Below are 18639 nucleotides of genomic sequence, written 5' to 3'. Positions count from 1 at the left end.
GCAGTCTTACTTAAGTGAAAAGAAGCCTTATTGAATTGTAGTTATATTAAAAGGTAATTAGGATTAGGGTTGCTATTTAGGATAAAGCTAAGGTTTGGGTTGGATTTGCCTAAAGAGTTGAAGTCAGGGTTAAGGCTCTGCCATATGGGCACTTTTTTGACAAATGCAACTAATCATTATAGCTTGACAGAATAGTTTAAACATTTTGGTTTCAGAAACTCAGATTTCCTCAAATTCAAGACCAGCAACACAAAATGTTTTGCATAGTTTATTAACATCCGACATTACCTGATTAACAGCAACAGAAGGCACAGAGGGGTATGTTCTCATTTGCTTACACTTTGTGTGAAACCTCAATGTATGGGAAGGCTTTTGATGGTATATGGTGGGGTTTAAGTTTTTGAAAGCAGCAATGGATTGCCTCATCAATTTGTACGCTATGTACTTAAAGTAGCCAAGATGACTAAGAATCAATATTAATAAGGTGGTGATATTAAAATTTTCAAGATTCTGATTTAAAGTAAGAAATACGGAATTCATGGCATAGTACCTGCAGCCATCTTAGAGAATCACCAAGTTCATTTTTTCCAGGTATGTTTTACTGGTGTCACCACTCTCAGAGGCAGGGTCCCCTCCACCCATTCACTGGGAGATTCCATCATTCGTTTCCACAACTTTGATTCATCAGCACTTGAGTCCATCCAGTCCACCACACTCTCGTAGCTTTTACCTGAATTGGCAGAGAAAGATATTTTTATTCATCAGAGATCCACCTGCGTGCAACATCACTGCAGAGTACCATACAACATCACTGCAGAGTACCATACAACATCACTGCAGAGTACCATACAACATCACTGCAGAGTGTACCATACAACATCACTGCAGAGTACCATACAACATCACTGCAGAGTACCATACAACATCACTGCAGAGTGTACCATACAACACTCTAGTTTCCTCTCTCAGTCCAAAGACAAGCGGCTGGGGAATTAGGGATCGTACAGTGTGGTATGTGGGTGTGGGCCCCGTACTGGACTGAGATTCCGCTCACAGTGAACCCTCGCCTTGTGCTCTGCGTACTGGATCCTTGTGACCCCATCCAGGATCAGCAATTGTAAGAACGTGACACTGGTTATGATGGGATGGTGAAACACGTGAGGCCCCGTACATCCGGCCCTCAGTATGCAGTATACTGCTAGTGAACCGGTGACTGGTGTCACTGTTAGAAAAGCATCAAGATACAGCGCCACCTTGAGGAAAACTTTGGAAACACAACTTGATAGCTTTGGCGATTACATTATCAGGATAAGAGAGGTGATCGTGTGAGGTATTAGTAGCAATGCCTAAAGGAATGCCGGTGTTTACCAACACGTATCCACTCAGGGCCACAGTTACTACAGTTACGACTATATTACATAAACGTTCCTTATTTAGGAGATGCTGAAGCAGCATGTTCTGCTAACCAGCTAGCGAGCTGCCATCTTCTCACTCCACGTGCTAACCAGCTGGCGAGCTGCCATCTTCTCACTCCACGTGCTAACCAGCTGGCGAGCTGCCATCTTCTCACTCCACGTGCTAACCAGCTGGCGAGCTGCCATCTTCACTCCACTTGCAAACCAGCTAGCGAGCTGCCATCTTCTCACTCCATGTGCTAACCAGCTGGCGAGCTGCCATCTTCTCACTCCACTTGCTAACCAGCTAGTGAGCTGCCATCTTCTCACTCCATGTGCTAACCAGCTGGCGAGCTGCCATCTTCTCACTCCACTTGCTAACCAGCTAGCGAGCTGCCATCTTCTCACTCCATGTGCTAACCAGCTGGCGAGCTGCCATCTTCTCACTCCACTTGCTAACCAGCTAGCGAGCTGCCATCTTCTCACTCTACGTGCTAACCAGCTAGCGAGCTGCCATCTTCTCACTCCACTTGCTAACCAGCTAGCGAGCTGCCATCTTCTCACTCCATGTGCTAACCAGCTAGCGAGCTGCCATCTTCACTCCACTTGCTAACCAGCTGGCGAGCTGCCATCTTCTCACTCTACGTGCTAACCAGCTGGCGAGCTGCCATCTTCTCACTCCACTTGCTAACCAGCTGGCGAGCTGCCATCTTCTCACTCCACTTGCTAACCAGCTAGCGAGCTGCCGTCTTCTCAATCCACTTGCTCGCTATTTAATAAGTTTTTGAAACTGAGAGGGAGGTCCAGGGTGGGGTTTTGAAATGGGGCCCCAGAAACCAGAAAGTCGCTGCTCACACGATTTTTGGCACAAAGCCGGGAAAGAAGGATGATATTGATTTCAGGGAGACTGGTTAAATTAGGACTTTAGTGTAGAATTAGTCCAGTGAGAGAAGTATTCACGGTTAGGGTCACTCGCCTGATCCCAGGCTCAGCCTCAGGCCTCCCAGGAAGTGGTTAGAGAGTCGGTCATGGTCCCAGACTGTGAGCTCAGCGCAGGCCTCTAGCAAGTCACCCTCCCGGAAGCCGTCGATCACCATGGTGTGGTTAAACACGGGATTGGGCGTTCTCCTCAATACCCTGGTCTTCTGGCGACTCTTTCTGCTAGTATCTGGAAATATAAAACTACAGAACCCCATATCGCTCTGAGATGCTGCATAGTTCATTTCCATTCAATAAGCTGAGGCTCGTTCGGAAACTCCGAGGTGTCATTAAAACCTTAGAACATATGAGTATTTCCACTGTCTTTATCACCGTATTTGTAAAGATGTCAAAAAGGATTTTCATATTATAGAGTAGCACACTGGTATAAACTGAAATTATTGTGTCAGATTTTTTAACAATGTGAAAGGGAATTAAATATGACAATGATAAGGTCTATCTACCATTTAACAAATGGGTCCACAGTCGAACCCCTGATGATGGGTAGGTTCTTGCATTCTTTCACCCAGATGTGTACTTCACCACTGTTGGATACTTGAATATCTAGCCAAGGGAGACCAGCATCATGCATGTACACCTCATGTCCTTCTTAGCCCTTATCAAATTTAACATAAAGACATCCATAGACAGAAACAACATAAAATTATTTTACACAAATGGCTATATTATTGATTGTAGTACAGTTAGGGTATTTCATACGTAATCTCCCTGACATTTTAGGTTTAGTAAAGTCTTGTGTGCAAAATGGTATTTGTGCTCTGTGATCTGTACGCTCACAGACCTGTATCAAAGGCCAGGCGAACATTTTAATGTGCTCATAGTAGCTAATTGTGAAATTTTGTGCAAATCTCTTTACACAACATTTTGCAGAGCTGTTACTGGGTAAACGAGAAAGGTTGCGTACCGGAAGCGTGAGTAGACATCGTGGAATGTGTCTCTCTACTGTGAGCAATCTCGGGCAGGAAGCGAACAGCTAATGTCATCTCTCCTCTGTAATCCGAGGGCTGCAGTTTGGAAGTGATCTGGAAAGGAAAGCTCAGGTTTTCTAGAATGTTCATTTCCCAGCAAACATGACAATCTCACGTTTGTTTTCTTAAATCCTAATCTAAGAAATGTCTCTGCAGATCAGATTCTGAGGCAAGTATGAAAAATGTAAAATTATGAGCAAAATGTAAATTATGAAATAAAAATTATCCTAATCTGCCCTCGTCTTCATTTCCTTACCCTTGGTTTCAGGGTCATATTATTCATTGGTGTGCTTCTGAAATCCCATGTGGATAAGTCTATGTCGACTTCGCCAAGGAATCTATTCCGTCCAAAAGTGTCATTGTGCCACACAGAGAGATTGAGTGTCTGAGTTTGGATGATGGCCAGACTAGCTCGGTACTGCGGGCAAGATAAACAGGAACACTGTAAGTGCAATCTACAAAAAAGACATCCATCCGTTTTCCATAAACACTCCAACACAGAAATGTGGTGAACCTGGAGCCTATTCCCCAAAGCAAAGTACCCAATGCAAGGGACACCTTGGATGGGCCAGTAATCCACCTCATGGCACATATACACACTGCATAGTGATAACTCTCCATACTAATAACACTGCATAGTGATAACACCTCATAGTGATAACACTGCATAATAGCAACTGAAGTGATGACACTGCATAGTAATAACACCTCATAGTGATAACACTGCATAGTAATACCTCATAGTCATAACACTGCATAGTAATAACACCTCATAGTGATAACACTGCATAGTAATAACACCTCATAGTCATAACACTGCATAGTAATAACACCTCATAGTCATAACACTGCATAGTAATACCTCATAGTGATAACACTGCATAGTAATACCTCATAGTCATAACACTGCATAGTAATAACAGGTCAGAGTGATAGCACTGCATAGTGAAACTCTTACCCTAAGAAGTTCATTGAAAGTTGGATTTAGTGTTTTCTTCTTCACTGACGTTTTCCTCTTTCTCATCTTTGCTTTGTCCGGTAAGAGGTAACTTTTTACATATCTAGGGTTGCATGCACAGTTAAGTTTGAAACAGTAAATAAATACATATGACAGAAAGATAAACCTATGGGGAGGAAAAGTGTTCATCAAATTTTAAGGTTTAGCGCATATGCTGAAAGGTGTAACAATCCTATAGAAAACTGATCTACCAAGAACTCTTGTAATAAATGGAATAATTTCATATAACGTAGTTTTAAAATATAAACACATAATGTAATTTAGATCTGTCAAAGTTTGGAAATCCAAGCAGCTCTCCAACAACAAGTAGCAGGATTCATAAATGTGCTCACGGGTCAGTGCGGTTTTTCTTTTGGTCTGCGACTGCCAGGTCTCCGCACTGAACGATGAAGATGTGCAACTCCTTCAACTTCTGCTCATAGCTGATGGAAAACTGTATGGTCCCTCTGACCTCCACCAGAGTGAGGTCTCCACTGTAGAGGCTCACCACACTCTCGCTCACCTGCTCAAGAGGAATTTTATAAATCCATATAAAAAAAACAAGCACGTTTTAGCTATATTTCTACAACAGTCACAGTCAGAAAAATGAATAAGCTAATTTTTCTGTTACAGGTATACTAGTACCTGCAATCCAAGAGGAGTGAAAATTCATCATCAAAAGCAAACCATTGTGTGAAATAAACCTATGAAGATCTATCAAGAACTTTAACTGATAGGAAGGGAAAGCTTAATTCAGATTTGATGGAATTGGAGCAGGCTGATGGGTGTGCATACAGAGGACACTGATGCGAAGTCAGATGAGGAACTCAGGCTGGTGAGGGACCTGCCCATTCTGCCATGGTAGCTTGTGGTGGAATCACTGCTGCTTTCCGGGCTCTATGACAGGGTACGGAGATGACAGGGTGAGACGTGGTACGGAGAAGCTCAGTCCCAGCTTAGCGTGATATCCCGCAGTGCCTCCCGTACTTGAACTTTGACATGAACATGGCAAAGACCTTCTGTATCATCATGAGATGATGCAATGGATGGGATTTTGGTTGCTGCTGGCTAACAGCAGTCACAGGGTATGCGCTTCGCCAACCGATTTACCTCATCCAGCAGGAAGTCAGGTACAGAGATGCTTAGGTTCTTCAACTTGTCAGGCTCTGCAAAGGAGGACTTGGGAACAAATGGCTCTCGGGAGACTGGAAAATGGGAATATCAAGAAGATGGGTACATTCGTACAATGACACGTCCACTGCAATCACAGCACTGCATCATCGCAGTCGCCCGGTTAACCCAAAACCTGCCTTTCTTGCAACTTATTAATGGTGCTGCATATTAAATAGGCCCAATCAGATTAAGTGTGTCTATGTAGAATTAATTAACCATAATTGCTGGGATAAACAGAAATGAGCTGTTTTCATCTTGGGGTTTTATAATATGTGTGTGTGTCTGTGTGTGTGTGTGTGTGTGTGTGTGTGTGCGTGTGTAATATGCATGTGTGTGTATACACACACACACATGCATATTGGTATTGTCAGAACATCAACTCCGGGCCCCAGAAACTAGCACAGCTCCAGCTGCTAAACTCTGTCAGCACCATGGACAGAAGCCCGTAAAAATTTCAGCACTTCAGCAGCCGTCCCACCCTTAATCCTCCATGCTTGGCTCCCACTAGCGCCCCCTGCTGGCTCATGTTTGGGGAGAATCCCCCAGCAGCTACAAAGGAAGATCCCCAGGGCCTGCTGGGAAAATGTCTGGATGCTGTGTGTGGCTTAGCGGGTAAAAATGCTCTGGGGCGCTGGATGGACAACTGACCCTTTGCTCAGGCCCCAATGTGCAAAAAAAACATGCTAAACAAGGTGGGAAATGTGAAAAAGAATCCTGTTGCAGTGTGTCTGCAGAAACGTTAAATGAATCAGCTGTATCCTTACTGGCCCAAACCTGCCAGAGTACGTACAATAAATAAATAGATGATTGTGCTCTATGGAAAGAACTAGAGATATTTACCGTCATACACAGCAAATGACTTGCTTCCATCAACATTTCTCTTCCCTTTCTCTCCTTGGGAAGAAGGATCAGATATGTGTATACCGCAGGACAATCACTGTTTTAGTTCAAGCATGAAAATCCACATCCATAAATCATCTGAGCTGGATGTTACATAATCGGTTCTTACATTGTCCTCGGCTGCCTACTGTGAGACGCAATCATTCAATCGGATGCAGCACTGAAAGCTGTGATACTGTAAGCTGAACTGTATAAGCAGGGCGTAGACCCTGGAATATTACTCTGATACTCAATAGGAAGTGTCTCATTTTGGGTGGGGATCAAAAACACACCCTAATACCTACATTCAAAGGTTTTCTAAGACATATTACTAATGAGCTCTTTATGACAGTTCACTGCTCTAGAAAACTATTTACTTAGTACCTGTGAAAGAGTTTGTTATAATAAGCTAAAGGGGATCCTCACCTGTAGTGCATGAGGTTAAGTCTTCAACACTTTTATATGAGGCGATAAGTCGAACAGGTGATTCTGCAGGTTCAGATTTCAGATTCGGCACTGAGGGGGTTTCAGTCTCCCCTGTAGTGGTACAACCAAGCCGCAAGCAGGTACATTTCAGCATGATTTGTTTCATTCAGTTCTGTTATTTCCAAGAATTTATATTAAATTTGTACATTTCACAGCATAGTTTCCTTCATTAGAATATTTGATGCAGACTCTGTTCAAGCTAAATACTGGTTCTCAGCATCCTTGATAAATGTGAACCACACAGAACCGACGTTGCTGTATGCTGATTATTTTGTTAATTTTTCAAAGACCAAGGATGAAGAATATTAGCTAGAGGAATTTTAAGACAAAGATTTTTTTAGTCAAGAGAAAAAAGACTCACTGACTGGACTTGTCCAAATGAGAGACACTGCTTCAGGGGTGCTGGCTCTGAAAGTCATCTCAAGGTCATCGCCCTCTAAACCATGCTGGGTGGGATTCCATTGCCCTTTTTCGCCACTACTCTTAGTCATCTGTGAGCTCATGAATCCAATAGCTTGGCCTTTCGACTCTGCTAGGAGGTTGGTATCGCTCTGACCTTCAGTTTTCCCCAATTCAGAAAGATTTTCCTTCTCTGAAATTCCCAAGACCTCAATCTCTTCCAAAGACAAGGACTTTCTGTAGTCGCCCTCGTTATAGAAAGTCCGTTTTGCACTCTGGTTTTTCTCATATTTCAAAACATCCACAGGGGAATCTGGTTGCTTTTCCTGTTGTTGTAACTTTTCCAGGTATATGACTGGACTTTTCTGTGGAGCATTAGTTCTTTCGTCCAAGCTTCGCAGATTCCATCTAGCTGGCTTAATGGGGGTTCTTTTGTCTTCCAGGATAATTATGGACTGTGATTCAAGTACCTCATCTACTGAGGCTTGTGCTAAGGTCTTCTTTCCCTGCCCATCATCTCTAGAGAGCCACTGTGGTGATTCTGATGTGGCAATTTTGGTTTCACCCAAAGGGCTTGACCCCACTTCCTGTTCCTCATCAAGCAGAGAGATTAAAAGAGGTTGATCCTTGTCTTGAATCTCCCTGTTGGGTGATGGTATATCCATGAAGATGTTTAACTCCTTATTCTCACCACTTAATTGCCTAGCGTGAGTTTTTCCTGAATCAAAGGGTGGAGCGTGTAGGTGGTCGTTTTGGCTTAGGAACATCTTTGACTCCACTCCAGGAAATGTCCCTCCCTGCTGCACAAGACCCTGTGGCTCGGTGCCTTCGGAGTGGAACCTCTCTGGACTGGTCAGTTGTGCTTCAGCAGCGGGATACTGTGGATCAGGCAAGCTAGAGGTTGCCCCCATCCAGAAGTCTCGGGCGTTTTGGAACTGTGAGTCGCCTGGAGAATTTTCCTGCAGTCTTTCCATTCTCTCCTTCATTGAAAGTACTGTGAATTTGGGCTTTTGTCTGAGTGGAGAAGGTGTCGCCCACACATGCTCACTGCTTAATTCTCTTTCCATCCTCTTCAGATCAAATGTAGAGGTGGCAAATGATTTATCTGTAGAACTTTCCACTGCAGGTTTGGTCAGCTTAATTTCAAAAACCTCTTTTGAATGGTCAGCCATTTTGGGTCCACTCACTTCATTTTCCCACATGGATTTTAACTGTCCAACCCTACTAATACTGCGGTTAGTTTGGTTGGGCCCTCCTTCTATCTCCTGCGGTTGAGCTGTTTGCTGCTCATGTGTGCTAACAGGGAGCTCTGTATATTTCATCCAGTCTTTCATGACGTATTGAGTAGCAGAGCTAATTTCTTGGTCATTGTGACTATCCAGTATGTAGCTACTTTCATATTTAGCATCTTCAGGCTTACGAGCAGCATTGGCACCTCCAGAATTATCTGTCACACCCCTGTGTCTGATATTGTCTTCCATAGCAACAAGTTGTTCGCCACTTTGAAAATCAGGGGTAGCTGAATGGAAGGTGTGTGTTTTATATATGTCACTTCCTGTTTCATGAAGTTTATCGCTTATGGATAGAGTGGCTTCCTCATCCAAGTATGTAACAGTCTCACTGTTATTTCTGCACACATCATTTTGGCTGATTTTTGCCTCTTTATTTTTCAATTCTTCACCTGACCTGCTATTCAGAACTTCCACACCATTTCCTTTTTCCCAGAATGACTTCATCTTGGCAACTATCCGGGGTTTCTCATCTTGTGCCTCTATTGGCTTCACATCATGCCAGCTCTCCAAAATTTCATTTTGTTCGGCATTTTGTTGTATGTTGGGCAGAATTCTTTCACTTTCCCTTTGCATTCCTGTCTGTATTTCTACAGTAGATATAAAACGTCTTTGAAATGGTAGATCCATCCCAAAGGACTCAGAGTTGTATCCATCGTTACTTTCTAGAATCTTCATTTCATCCTGACTTACTCCAGGAACGATGTCCTTGTATTCGGTGTTACCAGATTCGTTTAACTCCTGTTCCTGCTGCTTCTGTGATAGGACCTCAATGGAAACATGCCCATTAGAGGTCGTGCTGCCATCTTTAGGGTAGTTTGATTCTTCTTTTAGCTTGCTCTCTTTGTCCTCACTATCCGAGCTTCTACTGAACCACTCGAGTACTTTCAGTACGGATTCTCCTTCTTCTGTTATTTCTTGACTCTCTGCTGCAACCTCAGATTCCTCATGTCCCAGGAATGAATGGGAGGGCATAAGATAGGCTTGGGGTTCAGGTTGATAGTCATGTTGACCTGCAAAGAAATAAGAGTCTGTCATTGTGATGGGATCAAATAGTTTTATAATATGTATTTCATATTAATATTTATACAAACTAAATACAGTGGGACCACCCCCCACCCCCCCATCCGAGATTTCAGTTATTTGCAGTGTACTGTAGTCCAAAAAAAATTACAGAAATATATGAAATTACAGAAATTTCAAACTGCGCACCAAGCAAGTACAGGCTGTTACATGATGATATCATATTTTTCATTGTAAATTATGCAACACTATGTTTTTTATTGTTCCTTCATTCTTTGAGGGGTATAAAAGCATGACTTTCATTGCTCTTTTTTCATTGTATCTTTTGTGAATCAGTCTAAAACATCAGAATCCCTTTCATTCGAGAGAGTATAGTACCTTATAATGATGTACTATATAGTTTATTATCACTGTATTCAATGTTGGTGATATCTTACTGTGCAGTGGGTCTTGGAACGTATCACCGATGGATATTGGGGGACGACTGTATGAGATTAATACTGTTCCTTGAAACCCCAAACAAACAATACCTGATCTCTGATGAACCACACCTGATCTCAGGCAGACACATCAGGTTGGATAGAAAGCCTGCTAGATACCGGCACTGCAGGATCAGGATTGCCTACACCTGGACTAGAGCATCTCACAGAGATGCTGTGACCAATTCCTGCTCACTGATTTGTGGGAAGGACTATGACAGAGAATCGTACAGTGTGCACATCGCTGTCAGCACTCTGTGTGTGGGAAGAGAACATGATGAGCCACGAGAGAGGACCCATGAGAGACGTGCACTGAGGTAACACACAAAGTAAGTAAACTTTGAGGGCTTTGAGAAGTCAATAAGAAGGAACAGCACAATGCAAATTTGTTTGGTAATTCCCCAGCGCTGGTATCAAATGATACCTTAGACCTTGCAAAACTGCAGAAATTAGTTTGTTTCTATTCGAATTCAACCTATTGCAAGATATAAAACACCTAACATCATCAGATTTATTATTCGACTTAGGAATTATTTTTAAAATGCCTTTCTAATGCAATGTCGAAACAGAAAATCATATTTCACAAATATGCAATACAACAAGAACCTGCGTTTTTCAGACCCTCTTCAGGAACAGGTGATTAAATGCAATCAGCCATTGCTGCTGGACACTGTGTTCTCTTAGGGATCTGCTCTAATGTGGCAGGATGTGAACTCTCACCCCCGTCATATGACTTGAGTGGATCCATAGCAATGGTTTTCTTGCTCTCTGACTCTTGAAATACTTCTGGTTCCATTAATGCTGTGTTGAACGGGTTGCTTCTTTGCTTCAATTTAAAAAAAAACAAAAAAAAAACAATACATTTTTATGTAACAGATGGTGTAACGACACACACGTTCAGTAGATATAGCTCTTCAAGCAAAATGCAGATGCATAGAAGATACTGCGCCTTTTACAAACCTTGACTCCTTGGTTTGCTCTTTCTTGCTGGAAAACCGGCAGCATAATGAAAAGTTCCCTAAAGTGAGCATAAAGTCACTCTGTTACAAAATAAATCAAACAATATACTGAATGTGACCCCACTATGAGGTACACCAGCCTAGTACTGCATAGGACCCTTTTCTGCCTAGAGAACTGCCTGAATTCTTTGAGGCATGGATTCAACAAGGTATTTAAAACTTTCCATATAAAAATGGCACCTCTGCTCTTGTGGCCTTCCTGTTACCTTTAATTTATCTGGACATTCCTTTATAGCTGGTCAGAATATTAACAAGGTGTTTTTCTTGCCCTCAGACCTGCCTCTGACTGGATGATTTTTGATTTTTTTTTTTGCTTTTCGCACCCTGTGGCAGGATGTGAACTCTCACCCCCTTAAACTGAACCACAAACAAAGACACCATACTCTGTGGAAATCTCAGGATGGTGGCTGTTTCTTAGATGCCAGACCCACCACTTCAGGGACCCAACAGTGACAACATGTACAAATAATCACACATACTGCCCATTCTACAACTTTGTCCAACGGTAACTAAACCTCTCAGGTCATCATGTATTGCCAAGTAAGCCTTAATTCTGGTAGGATTTTTCTCATAATCATTCTGTGCCAAAATAATACATGTTTAATCTTAATTTGTGTTAGTCCTCATTTAGTTCTTGTCATTTCGTTTTTAGAAAGCATTATATTGCATGACATAAGCTGAGACTGTAAGTGTAGCTGAGTATCTTTGTGTGTGTAAGCTACACCTCTGTTGAATCAATATGAGTCATCAAGGCTCTTAGGACTGTCACAAGGTGTCAACGCCTTGAAGTCACACAGGTTTACTGACCCTGAAACTCCACTGCAGCATGTTTTGATGCACCTCCCTTAACAAACAACCAACCACAGAACTTCTTATGCTTCTACCATGATGTTGAAGGACTATAATTTGTCAAAACTAATTATGTCAAGGGTTTGGTTAATCTCATACTGTGTTATCTGTTATATTTTTCTCACAGAACTCTTAATCATAAAGAGGTATAAGAATGGGTAAGTGTGTGTGTGTGTGTGTGTGAGAGAGAGAGAGAGAGAGAGAAAGAGAGGGAGAGAGAGAGAGAGAGAGAGAGAGAGATGGCTCACCGTTGGGAATCTACAAAAGTTTTCTCTGTAATTTGAGAAGGCTCTTCTGGGAAGGTGGTGTCCTGCTTTCCACTGTAGGTTGAGCATGGTTTCTCCAGCTGTGTGGATTCATCTATAAAGGTTGAAAGAAAACCATTGGCAAAAAGAGCTAAACATTAAACAAAAATGTATCCACAGAGCACTGTAGAAGATCACTATGTCCCCACTTGCTTCTTTTCTCTTCTTTTCTGGTCCAGTATAATTCTATCTAAATATCTCAGATCTGATGAAGGTCACTACATCTGAAGCCATTGTAATAAGCAGAGGCATTAGGCCTATTTTAAAATGCTTTTTACCCCCCCCCCAAAGTCATGAATAGCTTTTTATATTATATATGTTTGCCATTGCCCCCCTACCCCGCCAATCATTCATCTCTAACTACGCCTCCAGCAAAAACATATCATCTTCTCCAACTGACTACATATATGATCGGAGATGATTCAGAAGGACGTCAGAGCTCTCTGGAAACTCACGCGGTTTCTCTGGAAACTTCCGCCGTCTCAGGGAGGCCCTAATAATTTCAGACCCTTGGATCCTGTGTCTGTGTGATCTGACCTCATAAAACCACTGTCCTGTCAGGAACTTCAGCTGGCTATTGTCCTGCAGCTTCTCCAGTTCTCTGATGAGACGAAAATGCACGAGTATTACACAGTTCAAGATAGATACATGATGCAGATAATTACATAATGGCTGTTTTGGAGTAAACAACATGTTACCTTGTTTGAAAGATGACATTTCATTGATATTAAAGTCGACACTATGTAGCCTATGCAAGGTGATCCCATATGTTCTAGTGACTAGGATTCCTGGTTTTCACCCAGGTGTCCTGGGTTCGACTCCTGGTATAGGAAGCTCATCTTTTAGGTGTGGCTCAGCACACTAGACAACTGAATCTAACATATCAATGAAAACATCAGTTTAAGAGAAAGGGAGCTGAAGACATACTGCACCCACCTGACCCGATACTCTTCAGCTTTCTTCAGGTCCGCATCCCTTTTCAAAACCATCAAAATCATCTCCCTCTCCTCCTCCGTCAGGTAGCTCAGATCAATCATAATGAGGCCCTCTGGTCCTTCACGAAACTAGGAAAATGTCCAATGTATTGGTATTTTGTGGTCGTTGACGTGTACAGCCATTGCCCACCATGTATATATATCAGCAAATCATTACATGTGTAGGTTGAGGCCAGAGTCATTTAGACATCTTAGGTTGGTGGTTCCCATTGTTTGCTTTCTGATGGATTTTGTATTTCTTTGTTTATATGTCCACACCAATGCACTCAACTCAAACTGTCAAATGGGACATAGCAGCACTGCACCAATCAGCAGCACTGCACCAGTCAGCAGCACAACACACAGCCAAGACGTGCTCCAACATACAATGAGTTTCACCTAAGGGTCTCACTCACCGTCTAAGTTGCAGCCCTTGACACTGCATGGTTATTTAGTACAGTTTCACTGATAATTGAACGAAAAGATAAAAGACTTTGCATGGCATTAAAATCAGCTCCTCTGTGTTGACCCTAAATCATTTCAAGATCGTAGTTTGTCTTCTTACAAGTAAGTTGGAGTATCATTAAGCAAATAGTGGAACAATAATAAGTTCTTAAACAGGAATTTAATTAATACAATCTATGTGAACAAGTTATTCCCAGAACTTTGACAAATTAAACTTCATATCATAGCAGCAACTGTTTTATAAATGTATAGAATTATTACAGAGAGCACAGAGGTGAGGAGGCTTGCTGATTACAGTGTGTTGCCACACCCACCACATGACAAACCACCTGAGGGATGAGAACCAGAGTGTGGTCATACGGCAGGTGATACCTCAGCACCACACTAGTTCAAATTAAATGGAACAGTGTGAGTTTTTGTCCCAGTGGCTGCAGTGCCAATCCTGCCAACACCCCCCAAATTTTCCTGGAAGTTGGAGGACCTGCTTGTGGGGCCATATATAGGTTAACATTATACCCAGGGCAGAGCAACCGCAGGTTATGGGCCTTGCTCTAGGGCCCAACACAGTAGGATCACTGCTGGCATTCATGGGATTCGAACCGGCAACCTTCCAATGGGTGGCACAGAGCCACCAATCCGCCCACAAAGAGGACTTAAACTTTGCATTGGATTCCTATTCAAATCTCTATAAGTCTATCTGACATTGATCAGGATAAAACGGGTGGTGCTCACATTCTAAATTATTTTATTGAACCAACCCTCCCTCAATGACCTGCACCCAGCAACAGCATTGACAGCTATGACTAATAGGCATTCATTTATCACTTAAGATTAATAGTCATATAAAGATAGATACACAGAAACTCAGTGGCCACATTATTAGATACCCATAGCATAGTACCAGGCAGGGCAGGGTTGACCAGCTATGCATTAAGAGAAGCCATTCTACAAACCATTGGCGTCACCGCCATTAAATCTGAGGGGGACATGTCCCCTCACATTTCATAATTATTCGTTTGCCCCCCACATTCAAAATGCTTCTGACGGCCCTGGTACAAACCACTATAGTACCAATCTGTTATTGTTTCACTTGACGCTTTCCTGTTAGCTTTACCAAGTCTGGCTATTCTCCTGTGACCTTCCTCAATAATAAGGTGCTTTCACCTACAGAAATGCTGAGGATATTTTTTTTTCTTTATAACACTATTCTGAAGACACAGGGGAGATCCCAGCAAGGTGGCTGTTTCTGAGATGCTGGGACCAGCAATTCAGGCACGTTTTTATTATTTTTTAGATATGAAAAGTTTAAATGAAGAAAGACTAGCAGTGAGTATTTTTCATGTTTGTTGCTGAGTGTAGCAGCTGTTGACTTATTAGGAGTGGTTCTGTTGACTTAGACATAGTAAGAAAAAATGCCTAAGACTAAAATCCTGCAGAGAGTAAATAATCTGTCCTTTCTGCACAAAGTATGATTTCTAAAAACGCACCATATTTAAAAACGCATATTTTTTTAATTGTATAAATAAAAATACAGAAAAAAAAATGCAATGCTTGAAGAATAAACCTGGTTTCTATGGTTACAAAGGACATATTCAGAATTTTTTTCTGAATTCTGTTAGGTGTGGATTTTTTTTATACACTACATCCACATCCATTTGGAGAGCAGACTGTGGTGGTCAAAGCATACATCACTTTACATGGACCTGGAAGGATCTGACACAACTAAGATATTTCAAGGTGTGGATATCAAGAGTCATCAAAATTTCATACACTTAAAAATATTCGAAATTGTTTAGTTTCAGTATAATTATTTGAATAGACGCAATTAACATATCAAGTGATAATTCGATCACTATTGACAAAATTGACATTATAGCAACAAGCCTTCTATTTATATAAAGTATCGATTATTATATATTCTCGGACATTATGAAGCCCGATTTTTTTTAACCAACCAATCAATAAGCAAAGTTAGTCAGCACCTATATTGTTAACATGCATTTGAACACAAACTAAAATGAGAACCCAATAAATCGAACAACTAATGTCATTCTGTTATTAACAGTTATGTTATATTAGTATTGCGGATAATTATTGATGTATGACGAACATAATAAGACCGATATCTCTAAATGATGCTATACGTAGGATACAACACAAGAGCTTAATTTTGTTCGGCTTAAATGAAGCAGATTTACTGAAATACGTCGTAATGCAAATAAAAGTACTGCACTTAAATCGATAGTACATTTCAGTATTGGATTACATTATAGCAATGATTAGACAGTGTATGTGCGTTTACCCAAAACACACTAAAAGCACTTTATTGTCTCCGCAATAGTTTTTAATTATTATTATTAGTAGTAGTAGTAGTAGTATGATATTGCACACTGATTTTTGAGAATGTGTCAGTTCAGGTGAGTTACCTGTGATGGCAGGCGACTCCACTCTTCAGTCACTGTCACTTGCATACTAAGGCCGGACTCCAAGACAGACGTGACATATAATACACGCGCAATGGTAAATTGAGCAATCGAAACGTAGTAAAAGTTCTCCTTCTTTCTCTCTAACCAGACACTACGTTTTTTAAACAATACCAAGACTAACACAAGGAGGCACGAACGTCTGTTTGTCGCTGTTTGGCTTTCGAGAATTAAGTACTGATAAGACTTATATCAGCCCACAGGCGTCAAAAAGGAATGCTCATTTACATGCCTTATAAGTAACACCAGCTTCTTGCGTTTGTAAATAAATTCCGCCAAAACGTTTTACTCGTAAAAAAAATCAGATTTAATTTGTTACACTACGATAAAACTGAGTGCAACATCTTTTTATTACATGCATCGTAAATCAGCATTTTCACAATTAGGAGGCAGATAACTTTCGCCCCCACTTCTATAATACGGGACCACCCACCAATGGCCAACGGCTCAGACAATTTGGCAATTTAAAGTTCCCATTGGCCTTTGCACATATCTTTGGATTGTGGGAGGAAATCAGAGAAGCAAAACTAAATCTTTGCAGCACAGAAAGAACATGCACTCTCACATCTCACACTCTCACACACACACAGTGAGCATGGGGTTCAAACCCCCACTGCTGGTAGTGTGAGACAACGTAGCCACTTGCACCAATGTGATGCCCACAGACATGTCAGTGTGTCCCCTTCAAAGGCACCCCAGCCAGGGCCCACTCTGCCTGAGGGCCTCTGCCTCCTGGAATAGGCTCCAGATTCCCCCTTACCACGTATGCGGTGATGGAGAATGTATAGATAAGAAGATACACATTCAATATTACAGACACCCCTTAAATCTGAAATGCTGTGGGCCCATCCATCCAAATTATCTTGGTCTGCGTCAAGAGGCGGGGGGGGGGGAATGTCTAAAGGATACCCCAGGAACCACGCGACACAAGGTATGGACACACTCTGGACAGGATGTCAGTCATCACAGGACTCACTCACTCAGTCAGAGTGATACTCTATAGACAACTGAGAGACACCAACGAGCTGCCAGTTAGACCATTAAACTGGTCGTCATATATCAGCTACTGCTAGGCAAAGGGTGAGAGTTACCTGTGGTTGGGGAAGAGAGGCACTCACCTGTAACACTGAGAATATGCTCAGTATATCAAGGGGACAATATGCAAACCTCACATAGACACAGAAAAATACACTTCATAAGAAAACGTATAAGTACGCTCTGAAGGAATTATTACGGCAAAAGCACACAAAAAAGAAATCAACACAGTAAGTCAGAGAACAAGGTATTTAACATTTTTATATAACCATTTGAAAATCATACAAAAGGTTATTTACATAGCAACATCTTATTTAGACTATGTATAGTCCATGAACACAGCTAAGATCAACAAGTTACCGTTACACCATCATCCCGTACGGATTCAAGCTGTGCACAAGAGACAAAAACAAACAGTTTCATGAAAGGAGGCTTGACATTTTGCATACTTAGTTTCAAATTTTGAAGTTGCAGGGAAAAAAAAAAAGAAAAAAAAAGTTGCATGTGTTACAAGCACAGAAATGGCGTGTAGAGAGAGTCAGGGCCGGAGGCGCGGCAGGGGGCCCCCGGAGGCGCGGCAGGGGGCCCCCAGAGGCCGTGCTGGTCCTGAAGCCCTTGATATCTCCCGCTCTCAGCATCATCACCCCGCCAAGCAAAACCCCCATGCTCCTCCACTGCTTGGTTTCCAAAAGGAATTACATGTATTAAAAATGCCAGCAGGAAAAATGGAGTGCGTTTCTAAAATCCTTTATTAAAAATATAAAAACGTACATAATTTCTGTTTAAATCTATAAAAACTGTGGGCATCAAACAGCAGATGCATGTGCAGGTTGAATGCCCTTCAGTTCAGTTTCACTGGTGCAAAATGTAAGTCCCTCAGCAGTAAAATCTTGAAAACAAAGTTTGGAAACTGCAGTATGAACAGCAAGAGAACATAAATAAATAAATAACTGAGTGGCGGGGTGGGGCGGGGCGGGGCGCGGAGGAGGGGGGGGGGGGATAAATCAAGACAGATGTTTCTCATGATACAAACTTAGTCAGAAATGAGTTTCTGCATCCGACGTGTCTTGCGGTCATCTGAATATCTTACTGTATAGTAATAATTATGAAAAACACATGGTTGTATAAATCTACAAAATTTACATGTAAAAATGAAGCTTACATTTTTACTCCATCCTGCGAGTTTCAGTGACAGTGCTGTTTTACAAACAGAAGACCCAACCAAAGCCAGTTATACACCCGACCAGCAGAGCTAGTTAAAGCCCAGATGAGCAGTCTTCAGCCCAGTGTTGTCTGGAAACATCATATTTTTTCCCCGTTATTCTGGAAGGTGTGGAGCATTATTTGGTAAAGGGGCCAGGGGGACTATCAGAGGTTTGCTGTGTGATGACTGATAACCATTTATTTCCAGGGACATAGCCAA

General features: G+C 41.9%; 1 protein-coding gene across 1 annotated transcript; it reads right to left on the bottom strand.

The window, feature by feature from the left end:
• Positions 1-255: 255 nt before the first annotated feature.
• On the bottom strand, positions 256-16394 carry LOC111849221 (uncharacterized). Its single transcript, XM_023821925.2, has 18 exons — positions 16125-16394; positions 13196-13323; positions 12715-12860; positions 12203-12314; positions 11047-11104; positions 10807-10912; positions 7258-9597; positions 6837-6947; positions 6372-6425; positions 5469-5563; positions 5154-5255; positions 4712-4881; positions 4320-4422; positions 3618-3779; positions 3298-3415; positions 2837-2936; positions 2371-2576; positions 256-730 (listed from the first exon to the last, which is right to left on the bottom strand). Exons 1-18 carry the CDS (start codon positions 16167-16169, stop codon positions 579-581), a joined length of 4308 nt encoding a protein of 1435 aa, XP_023677693.1. The 5' UTR covers positions 16170-16394; the 3' UTR covers positions 256-578.
• Between the last annotated feature and the right edge of the window lie 2245 nt (positions 16395-18639).

The sequence above is a fragment of the Paramormyrops kingsleyae genome, chromosome 17, assembly GCF_048594095.1.
Source record: "Paramormyrops kingsleyae isolate MSU_618 chromosome 17, PKINGS_0.4, whole genome shotgun sequence".
Lineage (NCBI taxonomy): Eukaryota > Metazoa > Chordata > Actinopteri > Osteoglossiformes > Mormyridae > Paramormyrops > Paramormyrops kingsleyae.
The sequence above is the reverse complement of the archived record's forward strand: the minus strand, read 5'-3'. Positions and strand labels throughout refer to the sequence as shown.

Coding starts and splice junctions, on each gene's coding strand:
- LOC111849221 (XM_023821925.2), bottom strand. CDS start 16,169: ATGCAAGTGACAGTGACTGAAGAGTGGAGTCGCCTGCCATCACAG. Junction 10,913..11,046: donor GAGCAAACCAAGGAGTCAAG/GTTTGTAAAAGG, acceptor TTTAAATTGAAG/CAAAGAAGCAACCCGTTCAA. Junction 6,426..6,836: donor CTTAACCTCATGCACTACAG/GTGAGGATCCCC, acceptor CTTCTTCCCAAG/GAGAGAAAGGGAAGAGAAAT.